Source organism: Peromyscus eremicus, chromosome 12, assembly GCF_949786415.1.
Source record: "Peromyscus eremicus chromosome 12, PerEre_H2_v1, whole genome shotgun sequence".
NCBI lineage: Eukaryota > Metazoa > Chordata > Mammalia > Rodentia > Cricetidae > Peromyscus > Peromyscus eremicus.
The window spans coordinates 50,683,747-50,704,186 of NC_081428.1; the positions used below are offsets into that span (position 1 = coordinate 50,683,747).

Genomic DNA, 20,440 nt, shown 5'->3' on the forward strand with positions numbered 1-20,440 from the left:
GCCACCCTGCCTTGCCTGGAACTCACTGCAATTCTCCTGCTTCAGCTGGCCAAGTACTGAGATCACAGGCATGAGCCACTATGCCTAACTTGTAGATGCTAAATTTTATATCATGTACTGTTTTACCACTATTAAACAATCAAAGATTGTGCATTTATCAGTGATAAGTGATTGTATGTTATGTCTGCTTGCTAATTGATTTGTTGCCATTGATTCCACACAACGGGATAAAATTCCTTAAAATATCCTTTTGTTTCCTAGGCTTCTTTAGCAGAGACAGATAAAATCACTCTGGAGGTAGCAAAACTTATCAAAGATGACTTCCTACAACAAAATGGGTACACTCCTTACGACAGGTACGCTGTGCTAATTTCCCTTTTTTTCTCTTGGGACAAGATTTCTCTGTGTAGTCCTGGCTGCCCTGGAACTCGCTTTGCAGACCAGGCTGGCCTCAAATTCAGAGATCTGCTGCCTCTGTCTCCAGAGTCCTGGGATTAAAGGTGTGCAGCACCACGCCAGGCCTATGATTCCCCCACCCCCGCCTTTTTTTAATAATATATTTTTGTTTGTTTGTTTTATATGCATTGGTGTTTTGCCTGCATGTGTATCTGTGTGAGGGTGTCAGATCTTGGAGTTCCAAACATTTGAAGACTTTCTGTTGTGTTTTGGCAAAGACGCTGCCTGCACATTGAAAACCTTCTCACACAAGTACATTCTGACTCTGTATATTGCTTGTTTTGTATGTTTATAGCAGACAATCTAATATGCCCTTTTGTCTCAATTTGCTTGTTAGTCCAATTCTGACAGTGTTTTCACTCACACAAATTTCCATAATTAGAGTGAATCATGGCTGGGTATGCAGACCTGGGGGAACATCCCCTGCCTCACCTTTCTCTCCTGCTGCTTTCTACTGCCCTTGCCTACATATTCATTTTGTGCTTCCCCTGCCTTAGTTCACAAGAGTCCCAAGTTTCTTGCTACAAAAGACCTTGTTGAGAGCCCCTCCTACCTTCCTCCACCCCTGCCCAGTGCTTGCCCGTTTTCATTTCTCTACTAGTGCTGGAGCTTGTTAGAGAACCTGTTTCTCTTAAACATTGAGAATTCGAGCCTTTGGTCTGAAGCTAGCCCTCTCTGTCTTAAATCATATTTGACTACATAAAAGACCAGAAAGAGCTAGGGAAATGGCTCAAGGTACCTGATTTCAAGCCCTCCAAATCCACACAAAGCCAAGACAGTAGCACACATCTGTCTGTACTTCCCCAGTGGCGAGGTGGATGCTGGAGACAGCAGAGTCCTAGGAAGCTCAGGGGCCAGCTAGAAGCTAATGGAGCACACGTACACAGTGGTGGACAGCAGAGACACTGTCTCGAGGAAGGTGGAAGGCAGGGGCTGATACCTAAGGTGAAAACTGAGCAAATAGGATTGGTCAGAATGTAGTGCACAGAAAAATAAGCCAATATGTCCTGAACTGAACCACCACATAAAGAAAACGGGCAGAATCCTTCAGAAAGACTGTAATGAGATACATGGAACTGTGTGTGTGTGTGTGTGTGTGTGTGTGTGTGTGTGTGTGTGTGTGTGTATGCTTTTAAAAGGTATGGGTAGATAAAAATGAGTGTACTAAAGGAACCAAAGGCTGGAGAGGGGTGATAGCTTACTTAACATATCCCAAGACCCTCGGTTCGGCACAATGAGAAAAGAGAAGGGAGGGAGGGAGGGCGGAGAGAAAACAGGGTAACTAGCAACTTTGCAATTCTCCGCTTTCCTATTATTCATTAAACCTTATCTCTGATCACAAGGAGTCTTTACAACTCGGTTGTTTTACCACTTGAGTTACATATTTAACTGCTTGTACCAGAACAGGCTGCTGACAAAACAGAGTAGGGCAGTACTGCTTCGTTGTTTGCTGTTTGATAACTAGAAGCCGACTATATGTTTAAAGCAACTAATGGCTGGTGATTCACAAAGTTTCATGTAATAAAAGGGTGGATTTGCTTTGTAGGTTGTTGTTGCTAATTGCACTGTTGTTCGTTTTCCCTAGGTTCTGTCCATTCTATAAGACAGTGGGGATGCTGTCCAACATGATTTCATTTTATGATATGGCCCGTAGAGCTGTGGAAACCACTGCCCAAAGTGACAATAAAATCACATGGTCCATTATCCGTGAGCACATGGGGGAGATCCTCTATAAACTTTCCTCCATGAAATTTAAGGTATCGTTTCTTTCTGCTCTGGCCTTTGTTAGCGAGAAGCCAGCCTTCCGCCCCGCTTACCTCCCTTCCTCACTTTTCCTTCCTTCCGGTCCTACTTGAGTTCCAAACCTGAGATATGGAATTTACATTTTTTTAAATTTATGTGTATATATGCATTTGTTGTACATGTGTGTGTCACATGTGTGTGGGTACCTCTGGAGGCCAGAAGTGGGTGTTGGATTCCTAGAGCTGGTACATGTGCACATTGTGGGTACTGGGAACTAAGCTTGGGTCCTCTGGAAAAGCAGCAAGTCTTGACCTGCTGAGCCATCTCTAAGTTCCTGAAATTAGCATTTTATCATTTTACAATGCTTATAGATTGTATAAAACCAAAACAATCATCTAAGTTATGTTCAAGCAGGAATTCCAGTAGTAAAGATTGTACTATGTCCGGTTTGTGGGGCTGGAGGGACGGCTCAACAGTTACTGCCCTTGCAGAGGGTCTGGATTCAATTCCCAGAACCTAAATGGTGGGTCACAACTCCTGAAACTCTGAGGATCTGGCACCTTCTCTGACTCCCCCCATAAGGCTCCACACACAAATGATGTACAGATATACACTCAGGCACACACATACACATTACAGTATGTCCTGTCTAAAATAAATCCTAATGTGTTTTCTCTCTGTCTTAGCTACTAGGCAGTCAGAGTGAATTCCTGGCTGAACAGCAGTTACTTTACTAAAGTGCCTATTATCTCATCTAGCCTCCACATTCTCATAAACAAAGTTTAACCAGTTAAGTGAACTTACCAGTAGAAACCCAAATATATGAGTGTTTTTAAATATCTGATGAATTGGATTACAGTGCATTATTTCTCAGTCATGATATATGAGCATATGTAGTGATCACCCATTGAAAATGATGCTCTGGGCAAATTTATACTACAGAAACACAGACCTGGAGGCCACAAAATGGCTTAGTGGGTAATGGTACTTGCTGCTAACCTGATGACCTAGATTCAGTTAACTGTGCTGTATTAGCTTATTGAACATGGCTCACTTCTCCATCTGAGTGTGATGCTCAGGCCTTCCTCAGGAACTCACTGAATTTTAACTGCTAGTTGTTGTATACACACATGCATCTAACATGTAACACACATGATGCTACAAGATTCCCACTAATCAATGTATATGTTGCTGAGGTTCAATCACTGAGTGTCAATAGCAGGCAAAATTCAAAAATGAAGTGATGGATTTTGTTTTGTTTTAGTCCATTAGCACGTTTCCACTGAAAAAGAAAGTGTATAGTTTTTACTCCTGCCTATGATTTACCAGTGTACCTCAACCTAACCTAGTGCTCCATATTAATAAGTAGCTTATCGTACATCTTGACAATTATTTCCCAAAGGTAAATTAAATTTGTATTATTTTCTTTTTCAGGATCCAGTAAAAGATGGCGAGGCAAAGATCAAGGCAGACTACGCACAACTTCTTGAAGATATGCAGAATGCATTCCGTAGCCTTGAAGATTAGAGCTGTGGTCTCTTTCTTCCTCCTCCTCCTCCTCAGCAAGCTCATGTGTATATTTTCCTGAATTTCTCATCTCAAACCCTTTGCTTCCATATTGTGCAGCTTTGAGACTAGTGCCTATGTGTGTTATCATTTGTTTTGCTGTTTCTTTGGTAGGTCTTATAAAACAAACATTCCTTTGTGCCAGTGTTGGAAGGGGCTCCCTGGCCTTTCTCTGGAGTGGTGACTGTAGTGCATATGATACACATGGCTCCGCTACTGTAACCTGTGTGTAAGGTGACTCCCCCTTCCCTCGTCTCCATTAAACTGTAAACAGGACTACTGCATGCACTCTAGGACTGGAAGGCCAGATCTCTCTCCGTGCCTGTGGTCAGGTACTTAGGAATGACTCCGCCTGTGTAGTCAGACCACTTACATACAGCTCAGTGTTTTGTTGAGTAACCATTTTGCAAGAAATATTTCCATTTAAAAACAGAAAAGATTAATGTTCCAATTATGCCTAGCTTCCCCATTATCAATCAGGACTGTTTGTGGGGCACTTGGGAACTATTTTGTCTTTATTACAGGCATTTACAAGGCTGAGCATAAGAGATAAATCAGTTCCCTCTGAAAACGTGAAAGAAAGAAAAAAGAGCCAGGTGGTCAAACTTAAATTAACATCATCTTGTTAAAGCATATTTTATTTCACTAAGAGAAATTCAATATCAAGGACTTTTATATACTCAATTACTAAGAAATATTTTTTTTAAGTACAATTTAAAAATCATTGAAAATGTGATCCACATCATAGCCATTCTTTTCCTCAAACCTAGGTGGACAAGCTTCTCAGAGTGGCAGTGGGAATTGGAAGACCACAAAGAACCATGGTAGTGGTTACAGGCAGTTCGCCCCCTTAAGAACCAGCTGTGCTGGGGTAATTCTTGGGGCCAGAGTGGCATTGTTTTTACAAGGTACATGTGTCATGTGTGTGTTTGCTTGTTGAAATTCTGAAAACAGTGGGTCTACCAATTGTAGAAAATACTACCTTACATGTTTTTTTCCACTGGCTCAGAAAGCTTCTCAGAGAATCTGTGGGCATAGCAGCATGACAGTTTCCATTCTGTTGCTAGAGATGAAATTGTTCTTGTATTTAACTAGTAACAAAAACTGGGTCATAAAAAAAGAAAAAATCAATTTTGTGTCACTGTTTCAGTATGTTTAAGTAATAATTTCCATATTTGCATAAGGAGGCACATTTCAGAGAGCTTGGACAGCTAGCCCCCTGTTCACTCTCTGGCTAATCGTGCTGGCACCGTGCTTCCTCTTCAGGAGAGTAGTGAACATGTCTGACACTCTCAAGTACACAAGTGTAATAACATAAAGTCTTTCTTTTAAGCCTCAGTATGTTATTTAAATTATTAGGTGGTACGTTTCTTTTGGTCTTTTGGGTAGACATAGTCAGTATATAGTTCAGACATAATGTGTAAATCCTTGCACAGTGCATGTTTTCACACGGTGGGCTGCAATTCAGGAAGGATGTTCTTCCATGTAACGTTTTCAAAACTATTAAACAATGTTGGCAGATATGGATTATGCAATGACTTGTTGAGATGTGGATTAACGGTGCTGCTTAATCAGTTTGCTTCCAATGTGGCTTCGTAGCCAGAGGCCCTGACTAGTGGAAATGAAAAAGATTTCAAAAACTTTCTGCTTACACCTACCAGCTAACTAGGCTCGTGATCAGAGTGAATGATCCAAAGAAACTACTTGACCAAGTTTGTTCTTTGTTGTCCTGGATTTGAGATGTGCATTCTTCCTCCTTTTAAGAATGTTGATGGATGAGTGTGAAGAAGTTAGAGAAATGTTGCTCAGATTTCCACTGTAACTTTCCTTTATCCACATTGTAGAGTTTTGGATTGTTAACTGATAGTGTTTCCTTAGTAAGGATATGTTAAAATACAGTGATCTTTTTAAAGATTATGCAGTTCTATTTATTGTGCTGTGTCTGCTCCTGAGTGCAGCCAGTTACACAAGTTTCATAAGTATTTTTCCAGTGTTAACTCTCACACCTACACCTTTGGAAACTTCCATCCTGAACAACAAATAGAAGAGGCCATATAAACTGCCTCCTTACCCTTAAGATTTCATCATCTTTATGTCAAGAGTAATGTATAATTATTAAAATCTATGAAAAATAAAAAATGGATTTAAATTAACTTTCCTTTCCTTTTTGCGGGGGCGAGGAGGGACAAGATCTCTTAGAAAACATTCCACTCTGTATTTTGACTTAATGTTACAATATGTCCTTTTTGAAAATGTTTTACTGTATAGATTGCTTGCATCATGAAGTTGGATTGTGGTATTCACAATAGTCTGCACAGCATCGTACAGTCACATCATACAGTGGGTGGGAAGTACAGTGTGCGGACTCTTACCCTTGCTGACCACTGCCTGAAGTGTTTGTTCAAATTAGAGGTGGTCCATGGTGCTCATTTCAATTTTGTTCAATTTGAACTGTCTTATAATTTACAACGTCAATAATTCTAGACCTAATGTAGCAATTTACCAACATCCATTGTAGCTCTCCAGTATGTTATCTAGATGTGTATATGTGGCAGTTATCACATTGGCTTGCCTGGTTGGAACTGCATAGTCCAACAGTGGCCATCTACATGCTCAACAGCCAACACCCAGTAGCTACTCAGTCCAAGAAGCTGGAAGCCTCAGTACAGGAGGGACTGATGAAACCACAGCCCTAGGCCGAGGCTGTTAGCTGAGAAGTTTCCTTGAGAGTTCGTATGGAAAGGCTGGAGAAGCTGGAGGCATCTCTGGGTGACGTCAGCAACAGACATTCCAAAGGAGAGGCGCTCGCACTGGCTGGCTTCTCCTGCCTTTGTTCCACCAAGACCCCCCAGCCTACTGGATGATGCCAGCCACATTTAGGGCTGGCCTTTCCCTCTTAGTTGGTATACTAACTAACCATCTCTGGGAATGGCCACACAATCACGCCAAGAAGTGTGATTTACTTATGTATTTGTCAGGGTACTCCAGGGGAACAGAAAGTATACAAACGGGGGTTATTGGTTTGGCTCATACGGTATGCACTGAGTAGTCCAAAACTGGCTGTCTTACCCTGGATATGCCTAGAATATGGTAGCTGCTCAGTCCACAGGCTGCAGCCTTAGCATCGCAGTCTGGTGCTGAAGGTCCAGAGGATTGCTAAAGAGCCGCTGGTCTTCAGTCATGTTGGAAGCCAAGGAGACTGAATTCGGATGTTGGTGAAGAATGGCAACAGCAGAGTAGATGATTTGCCTGCACAACATGAAAGCAAGCAGGAAAAAAGCAAAAGTCTTCTCCCTTGGAAGGTGCCGCCCAGATCAGATAGTGTAATCCAGAAAATCTCTTATTGGGTGTGTCGAGATACTTTACTCTTGTTGATCCGAGATCCAGTCAAACTGGCAACCAAAGTTAACTATCGCTCAAGGTGTTACTAGCTAGGGTTCTCTAGAGAAACAGCAGATAGCATATATATGTGGGACTTACTAGAGTGGCTTACGGGTTATGGTCCAACTATTCCAACAATGGCTGGCTCCCGATGAAAAGTCCAAGAATCCAGGAGTTGTTCAGTCCATGACGCTGGATGCCTCAGCTGGTGTGAAGTACACCAGAATCCCAAAGAAGTAGGCTCTGCTACCAATGAAGGGATGGGCCTGAGAGTGAAAGCAGGCAGGCGAAGAGTAAGGCTTCCTTCAACCATGCCCTTTACGTAGGCTGCCACAGATTGAAGGGGGGTCTTCCTACCTCAAATGATCCAAGAAAAATCCCTCACAGGTATACCCAGCCACTTAAGTTTTAGTTAATTCCAGATGTAGTCAAGCTAATAACCTAGAATAGCCGTCGTATTAGGATATATTTTATTTTATTTCTTTTTTTTTTTTTTTTTTTTGGTTTTTCGAGACAGGGTTTCTCTGTGTAGCTTTGCACCTTTCCTGGAACTCACTTGGTAGACCAGGCTGGCCTCGAACTCACAAAGATCCGCCTGGCTCTGCCTCCCAAATGCTGGGATTAAAGGCAATGTGCCACCACTGCCCGGCTATTTTATTTCTTGAACCATGGTACTTTTTAACAATTTCCAGAAGAATGAAGCAACATAGATTGGACCACAAGAAATTGGTACTGATTGCCGAGTTTACAGAGAGAAATGCTTAGAAATTCATGGGTAGTCTCATTCATTAGAATGGGTTATTTTTAGTCTGCTAGGTGATATCCCAATGTCTTCAGGGTATTAATTTTTATGTATTGCAACAATTGTAAGAGTACAGATGAAGGGACCAGTTTTCTCAAGTGAGTGGTAAAATGATGCTGAAGTTGGCCTGAGTTCATTTCCGTTGGAAGTTGGCTCTCAAACAAGGATTTGAGTTTAGCTTCTCCAGGAAACACCAGTGGGGGGTGGGCCCCAGATGAGGACGGAATGGAAAGAAACCAGTTAACAGTCGTTATCAAGCGAGTTAACAAACCTCAGCGTTTACCGACACCGTGCTGCTGGGGGATTCTGAGAACTAGAGGACGATCCACATCTCAGGGATCCAAGTGTGCAAGGAGGCAGAGCACATCCGTCAGCGAGTGACAGCCAGCCCCTGCCAATCTGCCACTGGAAGTTGTTTCCACAAAGACAAAATCACCACACAGAAATAAAAAAATGAGACTCAACATGGCAGGCTTGACTCTTCACAACCATAATATTGAAAGAAGACAAGCCAAGAAATGCCAATTTATATAAAATTCCAAACCAAAATTTGAAGTCAGGACAGCAGCTGCACACACAGAGAAAAGAGGGAAATAATAGAAATGTCTCAGAGGGTTTCAAGGTGTTAGTGATATTCGGGGTCCTGCCAGTGTGCATGTGTTAACAGTAAATAGTCACGTACTGCGTGTGCTGAGACTTAACTACCCCATTAACATGGATAGTTTTTATGATTATATATCAAAATACATACAAGTAACGTTATAGATAGACTGAGCAGGTTGTATTTATGTAACTAATATATGTATATATACATATATGTATGGAAAAAAAGAGGCCATGAATTTGAAATAGCAAGAAGGGGTGTTTGGGGGTATGACAGGGAAGGGAGACATGATGTAATTATAATCTCAAAAAATAATTTTAAAAACATTTTTAGAAAATGACATGACTCAAGTCTTCATGTGTGCATGTTATACTTCAATACATTTACTTTTAAAAGTCATAATTATAACTAAGGAATTTCAAGTATTTAAATTCATTTTGCACTGTGAAACATCATGGTTTAAAAATACTTAGTAGATGGCTTAGCGGTTAAGAGCACCTTTTGCTCTTGCAGAGGGCCTGGGTTTGATAGCCCACATCCACATGGTGATTCATAACCATCTGCAACTCCAGTTCCAGGGAATCCCATACTCTCCTGACTTGTCACAATCACCAGGCACACATGTGCCACACAATCATACGTGCAGGCAAAATCATACACAGAAACAGGTCTAAAGTGAATAAAATAAAAAATACTATCAGAGGCCAGTGAAATGGCTCAGCTGGTTACAGATCCTTGTCATGAAGACCTGACATTGATTCATATAAAGGTGGAAAGAAAATTGACTCCATACAGCGGTGCATTGGCCTCATACACTCAATGTGGCATGCCCACACCACACACACTAACAACAAAGTCAATAATTATTTTAAAATACTACTAATGTTTACCTAATAAACTTTTATTTTTGTTTGGCCTTTCTCCTTGCTCTTTTCTACCAGAAGTAGAATTTAATTTTATTACATTTGAATTATTTATCTGCTTATTTATTTTGGTGGGGGGGATCAAACTTGGTGCCCTGGCATATTGGGCAAGTGGTCTATCACCAGGCTGCCCTCTAGACCCCTAAATGTCTCTGTGTAGGAGCTTTCTGTTTTCTTTGCAAGCAGGAGCTTGTTTTTGTCAGGTAACTGCTCATTGAGAACGTCTCTGTTCTTGGGACAGTGAAGTTAGCCAGACCACACAGTCATAGCATGCTAACTTGTCTCATCTGCAGTGATATAGGCAGTTATGTACAAGTATGTGTTTGGGTGCTTAAGAATGTGTCCTTCAGCACTCAAAGTAACAATGGATTGTTTAAAATGGGGTTAATGTCTTAAACAAGTATATGCTTTAGTCAGCTGTTTTCCTAATTGTCCAAAGATAAGAGGCATATAGTATTGTGTTAATGACCTAGGCCCTACCCCAAACCAATGGGGGGTGGGGGTGCACAGTGCAGTGTCTTTCAACTCCAGAAGGGATAGGAGAATCAATGTTAATACACTTCCCAGGTAATTCTTACAGTGGGGCAGGTCTGGGGACGATGTGTACCTTCAATACTTAGCTATAAAGGGTAACATGAGAGACTTAAATTGAAATAAGTATGCTCTCAAACACTAGTTCTATCACAATCTCAGTATTGTACGATTTTTACCATTTACCTGACATTCGTTGGTACAACCACTCAACAGTTCTGTGCTGAGTCACATGTGTTGGCTCAGACTCAAACTAGTCTGGCAATGGGACAAAGTTTTCCTAATTCATGAAAGTTGAGCAGTATTTTTATACCTATGGATTTCAAATGATTCCATGATTGTTTCGAGAACACACTTAATGGGCCAGTAGTTCCCCTTCTGCACACGCCTCTAGAAGCAGGGGATTTTTAAAGGAATCAAAAGGATACAATTCTGAAGGCTTAGTTCATGAATATAATTACACGGAGTATAATTGAATCCCATTTTAAAAATGTGTCCAGGATTGAAAATTCCCTTTTCTTTACTCTATCATGATGATTTTTAGTTCAGATTTTAACCATCATCTGAATAGCTCCCCTATTTTTATGACTCCCAGATAACTAGTACATTTAGCATTTACTTGATGACTTAAAATTGCACTAAGAGTTTTGGGACACCTTGTGTAAAAGCTCTAAATTGCCTTCAATCACATAAAACCATACTCACAGCCTTTATTTTCAAATCGTGCACTTTATTTTAAAGTCGTTATGGACCCCCTTTGTCGCAGTCCCTTAAAAAGTGATTTAGTGTCGTATTTCCCGTGCATTACATTGCAGGCTGGATCTTTGGAAGCCGATACTAAAATGGAAATTGGGGTACAAGTTGCTCAATAGGAATCAACAGACAGGAAGGAGAGCGAAGGCAGAAGGAGAAGTTAATGTACATAGCAGCTTGACTTACATGTGGCCACTTCCAGGGGAAGCTCCTTGGTAAGTATTGCCAGAGTTGAGATGCATCCTGAAGTGGCCCCGGTCTGTTTTTTTCTTATCTCTTAGTTCCCAGATTACAGAAACCATAAGGGGATAGGCCCAGAGTCAAGAAAGGAGTCTACAAACAAGAATTTCAGCAATAGGACTTGTAAGCTAAAACCCAGATTAACTAGTTTACCACAGGTTAACATGTAAGAGCTCACTGAATATACATTTGAAAGACTGTCAGGTGAACGTTGACCTGAGTTTCAGATGTGGAATTAGAGAAATGTCTCAACAGTTAAGAGTGCTTGCTGCTCTTGCAGACCAGAATTCAGCTCCAAGCACCCAGGTCCAGCAGCTCACGGCTGCCTGTGACTCCAGCTCCAGGGATCCAGAGCCCTCTTCTGGCTTCTGCAGGAACAGTGCGTAAATGCACACACAAGTAAAAATCTTAAAAAACTTCCAATGTGGCTATGCCCTGGCTAGTTTTATGTCAACTTGACACAAGCTAGAGTTACCCAAAAGGAGGGAGCCTCAACTGAGAAAATGCCTCCATAAGATCTGGTTGTAAGGCCTTTTCTTAAGTAGTGATCAATGGGGGAGGGCCCAGCCCATGATGGGTGGTGCCATCCTTGGGCTGGTGGTCCTGGGTTCTATAAGAGAGCAGACTAAGCAGGTCATATGGAGCAAGCCAGTAAGTAGCACCTCTCCACAGACTCCACATCAATTCTTGCTTCCAGATTCCTGCCCTGTTTGAGTTCCTGTCCTGACTTCCTTCCATGATGGACTACAGTGTGGAAGTGTAAGGCCATTAAACCCTGTGCTCCCCAACTTGCTTTTTTGGCCATGGCGTTTCTTTGTAGCAATAGAAACCCTAAGACAGGGTACTTCAAAACTAAGGATATTTTTCCTGACATTTGAATTGATTGTTAGTCAAAGGGATAAAATTTAAAAAATAAAAATAAACAGACACCATTTCAGAGCCATTTCTTTCTTGTAGGAGCACCTGTGGGTGTTATTAATACTTCTATTAAACTGTGACTAAGTAAGCTTTGAGCTCTCACTCATACAGGCTCAGGAGAATTTTAAATTAGAACTGAACAAAGCCCCAGTATGTAGAGGTCCTTAGGTAGGAACTAACGCAACTTCAGATGCACCTCTGCCCCAGCTACCCCTGCTTTGCCCTTTGATGTACCTTATACTCCCCAGAGGAGATGCTGTGTGAACCATATTGCCTGTATTAAGTCGTACTCACTCCAGATTCAGTGACAATCTACTCGAGCTCTTGTAGAAAATGGCCTGTGTCATGTCTGTTATCTCCACAGTTGGGAGGTGAAGGCAGGAGGTGACAGTCAAGGTTGGACTCAGCTATATAGGTAGTTCAAGCCAGCCTGCACTATCTGAGATCTTGTCACACACAAAAAGGCATACCTCATTCCCAGTTGGTGGAACTGCTTGGGAAGGATTAGAGGGGTGTGGCCTCATGGGAGGAGATGTGTTACCAGCGGCAGTTTTGAGGTTTCAAAAGCCCATGTCGCTCTGCCTGGTGCCTTTGGATTAGGATGTAAGCTCTCAGCTAGTGCTCCTGTGCCATGCTTGCCTGCCTGCTGCCATGCTCCCTACCGTGGTGATCAGGGATTCCAACCCTTGAACCATGAGGCCCAATAAACATTTTCGTTTATAAGTCACCTTGGTCATGGTGTCTTATCACGGCAATAGAAAAGTAACTAAGAAGGTAGGGAGGAAGGGGCAGATAAAGAAAATTGCCTGTGCTGTGAGCAAGAGTCACCTGTACCGTATCCCCAACATTCACTTTTAGGAGAGCCTCAGAGGTGGCTCAGTGGTCTACAGCACATTCTGCTCTTGCATAGTTCATTTCTCAGCACCCATGTCTGATGGCCTGTAACACCCGCTCCAGGGAATTTGATGCCCTCTTGTGGCCTCCATGGGTACTGCATGCCTGTGTACAAACTACCTAAATACACACACACACACACACACACACACACCTAAAATATTTTACATTTATGAAATAAATAGTCTATGTGTTGTGCATGTTAAGCAGTAGGGAACAAAATATGGATGAATTATGAATTGGGGGGGCAAGCAAGAATATTTAATGTAAGTCTTATATAATAATGTAAGAGGCTTCCAAAGTACATGAGGACTTGAAGAAACAAATGGGCCTAAGTACCTGCGTGCTGTTCTATGAAGAGTGGAAAATAAAGTATGGTCCAATTGCTCTGAACAGAGGAGGCTCTGAAATCTGTTCAGACCTTCTCTGAGACAGTTTGTCTTCAAGAGATAAGCGTGTTCTTTTCCTCCAGGTGCAAACAGCTCAGATAACCTGCTTTGGAGGAAGGTCAGAAAACCCAAGGAATTTAATCACATTTTTCAGAGCTAGGCAAGGGAAGGGCAGAAATCTTCCTCTTTCTGTAGTTTCCCCAAATTCTCTCAGATGCCTGCACATTTCAGTTTAAAAATGTAGCGAGGAGGTTGGGGGTGGGTAGGCAATGAGTCCATGGACCCCAGGGAAAGAAAGTAGAGTGGGAAGGGAGACGGAGATGGACAGACATCAATCTCCGTATCCCCTTGTCTGCCTTAAGTTTCTCTTTCTTGGCTAACACCAAAAAGAAGGGGAGGGGTCCACTGATTGGTGACAGAACCCATCCCATCAATGCATCCTTTCAGTGTTCTCAAACAGAAGCAAAATCCCTAGTCCCCAGGGGCCCATGAACACCTCAGGTCTAGTAGGAGAGTAGAGGAGGTCCCCAGGGGACACTTGAGCTGCAGTGAAAACCCAGCCCCTCCTCAGTGTCAGTGCTGCCCAGCTCTGGGACCCCTTTTCTACCCAAGAAGTCTGTGATACTTGTCCCTGAACTGTCACTTTTTGATGAGATGTTTTCCTGTCTTTAAATTCTTTAACTGATGGAGAAAAAGAGCCGGGCGGTGGTGGTGGCGGCGGCGGCGGCGGCGGCGGCGGCGGCGGCGGCGCACGCCTTTAATCCCAGCACTCGGGAGGCAGAGGCAGGTGGATCTCTGTGAGTTCGAGGCCAGCCTGGGCTACAGAGTGAGTTCCAGGACAGACTCCAAAGCTACACAGAGAAACCCTATCTCGAAAAACAAAAAAACAAATGAACAAAACTGATGGAGAAAAAGAAACCCACTGGCTGGCAGGTATCAATAACCTCTTCTAAAGCCAATCAAGTCTAAGGTGGCTCCTGCCATCAAGTCCACATACCACATCACTACCATCAAGAAGACAAAAAAGGATGGGAATACGTTTCCCCCTTTAACTATATTTCTATTAACATACATACTTAGTGATGGTATCATACCATCCTCCAAAGCAAATTAGAAAATTGTGGTGGTTTGAATAGGCACAGCCCGTATAGACTCGTGTGTTTAAATGCTTGGTCACCAGGGAGTGGTACTTTAGGAGGTATGGGTTTGTTGGAGTAAGTGTGGCCTTTTCACTAGGGGTGGGCTTTGAGGTTTCAAATGCTTAATTCAGAAGCAGTCTCTCTCTCTCTCTCTCTCTCTCTCTCTCTCTCTCTCTCTCTCTCTCTCTCTCTCTCTCTTCCTGCTGTCTGCCAATCCAGATGTAAAACTCTCAGCTACCTCTCCAGCACCATGTCTGCCTGCATGCTGCCATGCTTCCCACCATGACAGTAATGGACTAAACCTCTGAAACTGAAAGCCAGCATCAATTAAACGTTTTCCATTATAAGAGTTTCTGTGGTCATGGTGTTTCTTCACAGCAATAGAAACCTTAACTAAGACAAAAATATATCCTTAATTCCAAGTAGTCACATACCAAGATTAAAGATCAGGTTTTCTCAATGGGGTCATTTTGGAAATGAGAGTTTTAAAAATAAACAATGAAATCTCTGTGTGTGTGTGTGTGTGTGTGTGTGTGTGTGTCTGTGTGTATGTGTGTGTGTGTGTGTGTGTGTGTGTGTGTGTGTGTGTGTGGTGAAGATCAGAGATGCTAAGTGAAGGAATAAAGAGTCACTCTATATTCTTCATAAATTTTGTCCTTTGAGACAATTTCATAAACACTTGTTTGTAATTCTCTGTGTCTACAGCTAAGCCCACTATTCCATATAAAAAATGCAGTATTTTGGGCATGGTTGTTAATAGACGCTTAAAATTTCAGAGTGTAAATAATATGCCCAATAAGGAAAAATTATATTTTGTTTCTTGAAGGAAAATTTCCAAGACTTGTTCACCATTTTGGGAAGCAATGTCCTTCACTGTTTTCTCTGTTTGCTTTTTAACATCAGGGCTCTTGCATGGAGTTCTAGCATCACAGTAACTCTACAAACATAAACATCTGATTATGCTTTTTAATTAATTAATTGATTAATGTATACCTGCATACATTTATGAATACCACATGTATGCAGGTGCCCATAAAAGTTAGAAGAGGCTGTCAGATCCCTTGGAACTGGCACTAGTGACCTGATATAGGTGCTGGGAACCAAGCCAGGGTCCTTTCCAAGACAGGTAAGCACTCTTAACCACCAAGTCAGCTCTCCATTCCCCATAATTATGTTTTCCTTTGTAGAAATGCTTGCACATTTATATATTGAATTACATATTTCATGACACCTTTCTTATATTTGAGCTAAATGTTACCTTTTATTTATAAAACATGTACCTAAATTATCAATTTTATTTCTGGATAATAAAAAGGAAATGATCAAGCTATTTGTGGTGGCACACGTTGGTATTCCCCACACTTTGGAAGCTGAGAAAGGAGAATCACAGGTTCAGGGCTAGCCTGTGCTATATGGTAAGTTTGTCTGGAAATAACAACAACCAAATCCAAAGATATTTTTGGGGCGTTTGAGGGTTGGGGATTTAGCTTATTCTCAGAGTTTCTGGTCACTGTGCAAGAGGACCTGGCTTCTATCCTACACACACACACACACACACACACACACACACACACAGATGCACACACACATATATACACAAATGGACACACACAGAGACACAAAACACACACAGACGTGTACACACCTGCACATATACACAGACACAAACACACACATGCACACACAAGTAGGCACATACACACACAGAGACAGGCATGTGCACACACACACACACACACACATGCACACGCACACACGCGCACACACACACATACACACACACACACACACACACACACACACACACACACACACACTGCAGTCATTGAATAACATGTCCAGTAGTTCCATTTGATATGCAATATAATCCTAAAAGTGAAGGGGAGAATGGATATCGGAGGGTCACTCACTGTCCCTTCTATGCTGCTACATGGCAAGTTCTTGGTTGTCTTATGATACAGAGTGAGAATATATCTCAAAACAAAGCAGACACAGGGTGACCCTGAACACAGCTCCAGGGCCTATAGGGCAACTAAACTGGTCTAATGCATGCACATGTGAGGTTGGAGGGAAAAAAAGAGCACTACATGAAGAAATAACTAAAAACCTGATGATGATAAAAGCCCCCAGATCAAGAAGGTCACTGAAAACCAGACAGACTGGACACTCTGCAGAACCTCCCCAAGGCACATTAAGATCAAGCTGCTGAAAGCCAGTACAAATGAAAAAGCTTCATGATCATGTGAAAGCAATACAGACTCCATCTTAGGGGAGGGCCACCATCTTAGACCACCTGCTGTACTCAGTTCCAGGAAGGACCTCAGGAATGTGCCATGACAACTCTAACAGAGGCAGGGCAGTATGATCCTGTAGATATTCTGTCTGCATTTTATGGCCCTTGAAGATATCTAGATAATCCTGCTGAGCAGCCCAGATAATTCTGTTATGGTTCCCCACCAAAAGGTCTAACCCAATGTTTTCAAATGTGGTTTTGTGCCCAGAGTCTAGACCAATAGTTAAAAAACAATTACCTTGCCCCATATCCCTTCTACCCAATCCCAAGTTGCCAAAGCATGTAATTCCCAGCTTGCGGGTTTTTCCCTATAAAAACTCTCTACCCCTGGCCCACTGCCACTGCCGCTACCGCCTTTCTCTCCATCTGCCTCGCGGTGGCCCAGGTTCGAACTTGACAACTAACAGTGACATTTCGTAAAGAAGAAGAAATAGGTAGGGCACAAGTGATTGTCATACAACCGAGGTAGTGAGCTCTGAAAAGGTTTTGTTTCCACACACACTTTACAGAAAAGCCCTTTTAGCAAAACACCTACACACTATACTTACATTGAAGACATTTGCTTTTCTTTATGGAAAATAATCTTTTAATTTTGCTTTTGAGAAGTATTTTAACTAGCAATGACCCGAGATTCCGGACAAAGAGGCATTTAAATAAGTAGAAGTCAGGTTTATTTTTAATTTATTAATGAATAGTATTAAAAATGGTCTTGAGGGCTGAATAGACGGATCAGAGGTTAAGAGCACTGGCTGCTCTTCCAGAGGTCCTGAGTTCAATTCCCAAGTAAATAGTGAAAGGTTAGGTCAAAAGGGAAAAAAAAACCACAAAATATTACATGTAGTAGTTTCTGTTGGAGAACTGGCCTTGGACTGTCACTGGGCCAGTTAGAAGTGGATGGCTAAAGACTCACAGCACTGAAGTGGGTCCTTGGCCCATGGGAGTGGCCATGAGCCCTCTGTTCCTCCAGGATACCAACCCTCCTGCCTCAGAGTGGTAGTCTGTGGTGTCTTCATGCTCCAGAGCTCTGTGGGGTCAGGCCGAGGCTAAACTTTGGGTGCACCCGCATGGGCGTCTTCTAGTCTCTGCTGCTTTTCTCACTCTCGTGACACCTGAGAAGGCTTCTTCCTGACGTCATCACAAGCATCTCTGTTGGAGGCCCTGCTCTGGCCGACAGAACTGAGGCTCTTTGTCTTCCATGGACCCCTTTGCTGAGCAGAAAGAGCTGTGGGCTTGCCCAGTCGTTGCCTGGGGTCAGAACAGCAGCTTACACTGAGACGTGCTCATGAAGACAAGACCTTCAAGGGATATGAGAGCAGTGTAGACTTTAGAGCTAGGGATAAGGTTCAGGGGCATGCACAAGGCTCTGTCTTAATCTCTAGCACCACCTACCCTAGAAAAAAAAAGGAGTGCAGTATTTCCCCACCAGGACACCGACCAATGTTGTTCATTTAAATTTTCTCCTACAGTATAAATGTATGTGTATGGGCTCTTTTCTTGCATGTATGTCTGTGCACCACATGAGTGCAGGGCCTGCAGAGGCCAGAAGAGGGCACTGGATCCCCTGGAACTGAAGATACAGATGGTTATGAGCCACTCTGTAGGTGCTGGGATTTGAACCCAGGTCTTCTGGAAGAGCAGCCAGTGTTCTTAACCCACTAGGGCATCCTTTCAGACCCCTTATTGTCTTCTGTTTTTGTCTCATTTTATATAAATCTTCTTCAGTGTGCAGCTTTTGGGGGTTAGCTGAAGAGAAGATTCAGTCCTCTTTTTTTGGCGGGTGTGTGTGTGGGGGTGTGTGTGTGTGGGGGGGTTCCAAGACAGGATTTCTGTGTAGTACTGGCTGTCCTGGAACTTGCTCTGTAGACCAGGCTGGCCTCGAACTCACAGAGATCCGCTTGTCTCTGACTCCAGAGTGCTGGGATTAAAGGTGTGCACCACCAGGCCCAGAATTCTGTTCCAGAATCTAACTCACAGGTAGATTGTTTTCTAAGTTGTGCTTACTTTTAGGTGCGCCATTTTGAGAATGAAGCAAGATTCTCATTGGTATTTGTATTCTCTTCTCCCTTTTCAAGAAACATAGCTACCTTAAATTATCAAGCATTTCATATTTCATACATTTGTTAGCACAGGTTTACAATCATTATGAACACAATCTCTCTCTCATGTGTGTGTTGTGTGTGTGTGTCTACGTGTGTGTGTATATGTGTGTGTGGGGGGGTGTATGTGCCTATGCATGAGGGTGTGTGTGTGTCTCTGTGTGTGAATGTGTGTGTGAGTATGTGTCTGTAGGTGATTGTGTGTGTGTCTGTGTGTGTGAGTGTGTGTGTGTGTCTGTGGGTTATGTGTGTGTGTAAATGTGTATGTGTCTGTGGGTGTATGTGTGTGTATGTCTGTGGATGTGTGTGTGTGAGTGTATGTGTGTGTCTGTGTGTGTGAGTGTGTGTGTGTGTCTGTGGGTTATGTGTGTGTAAGTGTGTATGTGTCTGTAGGTGTATGTGTGTGTATGTCTGTGGATGCATGTGTGTGTGAGTGTGTGTGTGTGTGTCTGTGGGTTATGTGTGTGTAAGTGTGTATGTGTCTGTGGGTGTATTGTGTGGATGTCTGTGGATGTATGTGTGTGTGAGTGTGTGTGTGTGTGTGTGTGTCTGTGGGTGATTGTGTGTGTGTTGTGTGTGTGAGTGTGTGTGTGTGTCTGTGGGTTATGTGTGTGTAAGTGTGTATGTGTCTGTGGGTGTATGTGTGTGGATGTCTGTGGGTGTATGTGTGTGGATGTCTGTGGATGTATGTGTGTGTGAGTGTGTATGTGTCTGTGTGTGTGAGTGTGTGTGTGTGTGTCTGTGGGTTATGTGTGTGTAAGTGTGTATGTGTCTGTGGGTGTATGTGTGTGGATGTATGTGTGTGTGAGTGTGTGTGTGTGTGTGTGTGTGTGTGTCTGTGGGTGTATGTGCCTATCATGAGAGTGTGGAGGCCAGAGCTGTTAACATCAGCGGTCTTCCTCTATCATCCTCCATCTTGATTTTTTGAGCCAGGATCTTCTAAGGCACCGAAGCTCACTCACTCAGCTGGACTGGCTGAGCAGCAAGCCCGGAGGCTCTTCCTGTTTCCATCTCCGTGTGCTGGCACTCATGAGGGCACTGCTGTATCTTAGGGGGATACAGGTCCTCAAGCTTGCACCCACAGAACCATCTTCCTACTCTTGTGGACACAATTTCTAGTCTTATCTTCCCAAGGCGGCATTAGCATTTACCCATGAATTATGACTGTTAAATTGCTAATGGCCTCTAGAGATGTTTATTAAATAGTACTCCAATGACATGTTAGAGCCAATGAAACGGATCCTATGGTTTCTGAAGATGTCTACTCTCTAGGAAGAGTCTTGAATGAAGGGGCCATTTGCAGCTGCTGGCTGATGGGGAAGGGAGAGTCACTTTTCTTTAGGAATGTGGCCACTGTAGGTTCCCCAAGCCCCAGTGGGTGACACCCCCCCATGTGAATGTGGGCAGCACTAACTGGACTCAGTGAGCTAAAATAAATAGGACATGAAGTAAGAAGGGAGATGTGATGGGCGGGGGGAGTAGCATCCTGGGAGGACATTGGAAGCTGGAGTGAGGGGTAGGTATGATCAAGATACATTTTACACATGTATGAAATTTTCAAAGAATGAGTAAAATTAGAAAAAAAAAATTTCAACACATTTAGTGATCTCTGTAATTATGCTGTTGATAGTTTATCGGAAAATATTATCTTACATCTTTGCAATAGCAAAGCAGTTCTTAACAGATGCATAGAAACCTTTGAGGATCGGAGA

At 42.8% G+C, this 20,440-nt stretch overlaps 1 protein-coding gene across 6 annotated transcripts in view; it reads left to right on the top strand.

Moving 5' to 3' along the window:
- Atp6v1a (ATPase H+ transporting V1 subunit A) overlaps positions 1-5,677 on the top strand; it is a 53,541-nt gene extending 47,864 nt beyond the window's left edge. For all 6 annotated transcript variants that reach the window (XM_059276915.1, XM_059276916.1, XM_059276917.1 and 3 more), the window contains 3 exons: positions 262-356; positions 2,042-2,213; positions 3,634-5,677. In XM_059276915.1, the coding sequence (XP_059132898.1) occupies positions 262-356; positions 2,042-2,213; positions 3,634-3,726 (360 nt within the window). In that variant the 3' untranslated portion in view covers positions 3,727-5,677. The remainder of the gene's footprint in view (positions 1-261; positions 357-2,041; positions 2,214-3,633) is intronic.
- Positions 5,678-20,440: the final 14,763 nt, after the last annotated feature.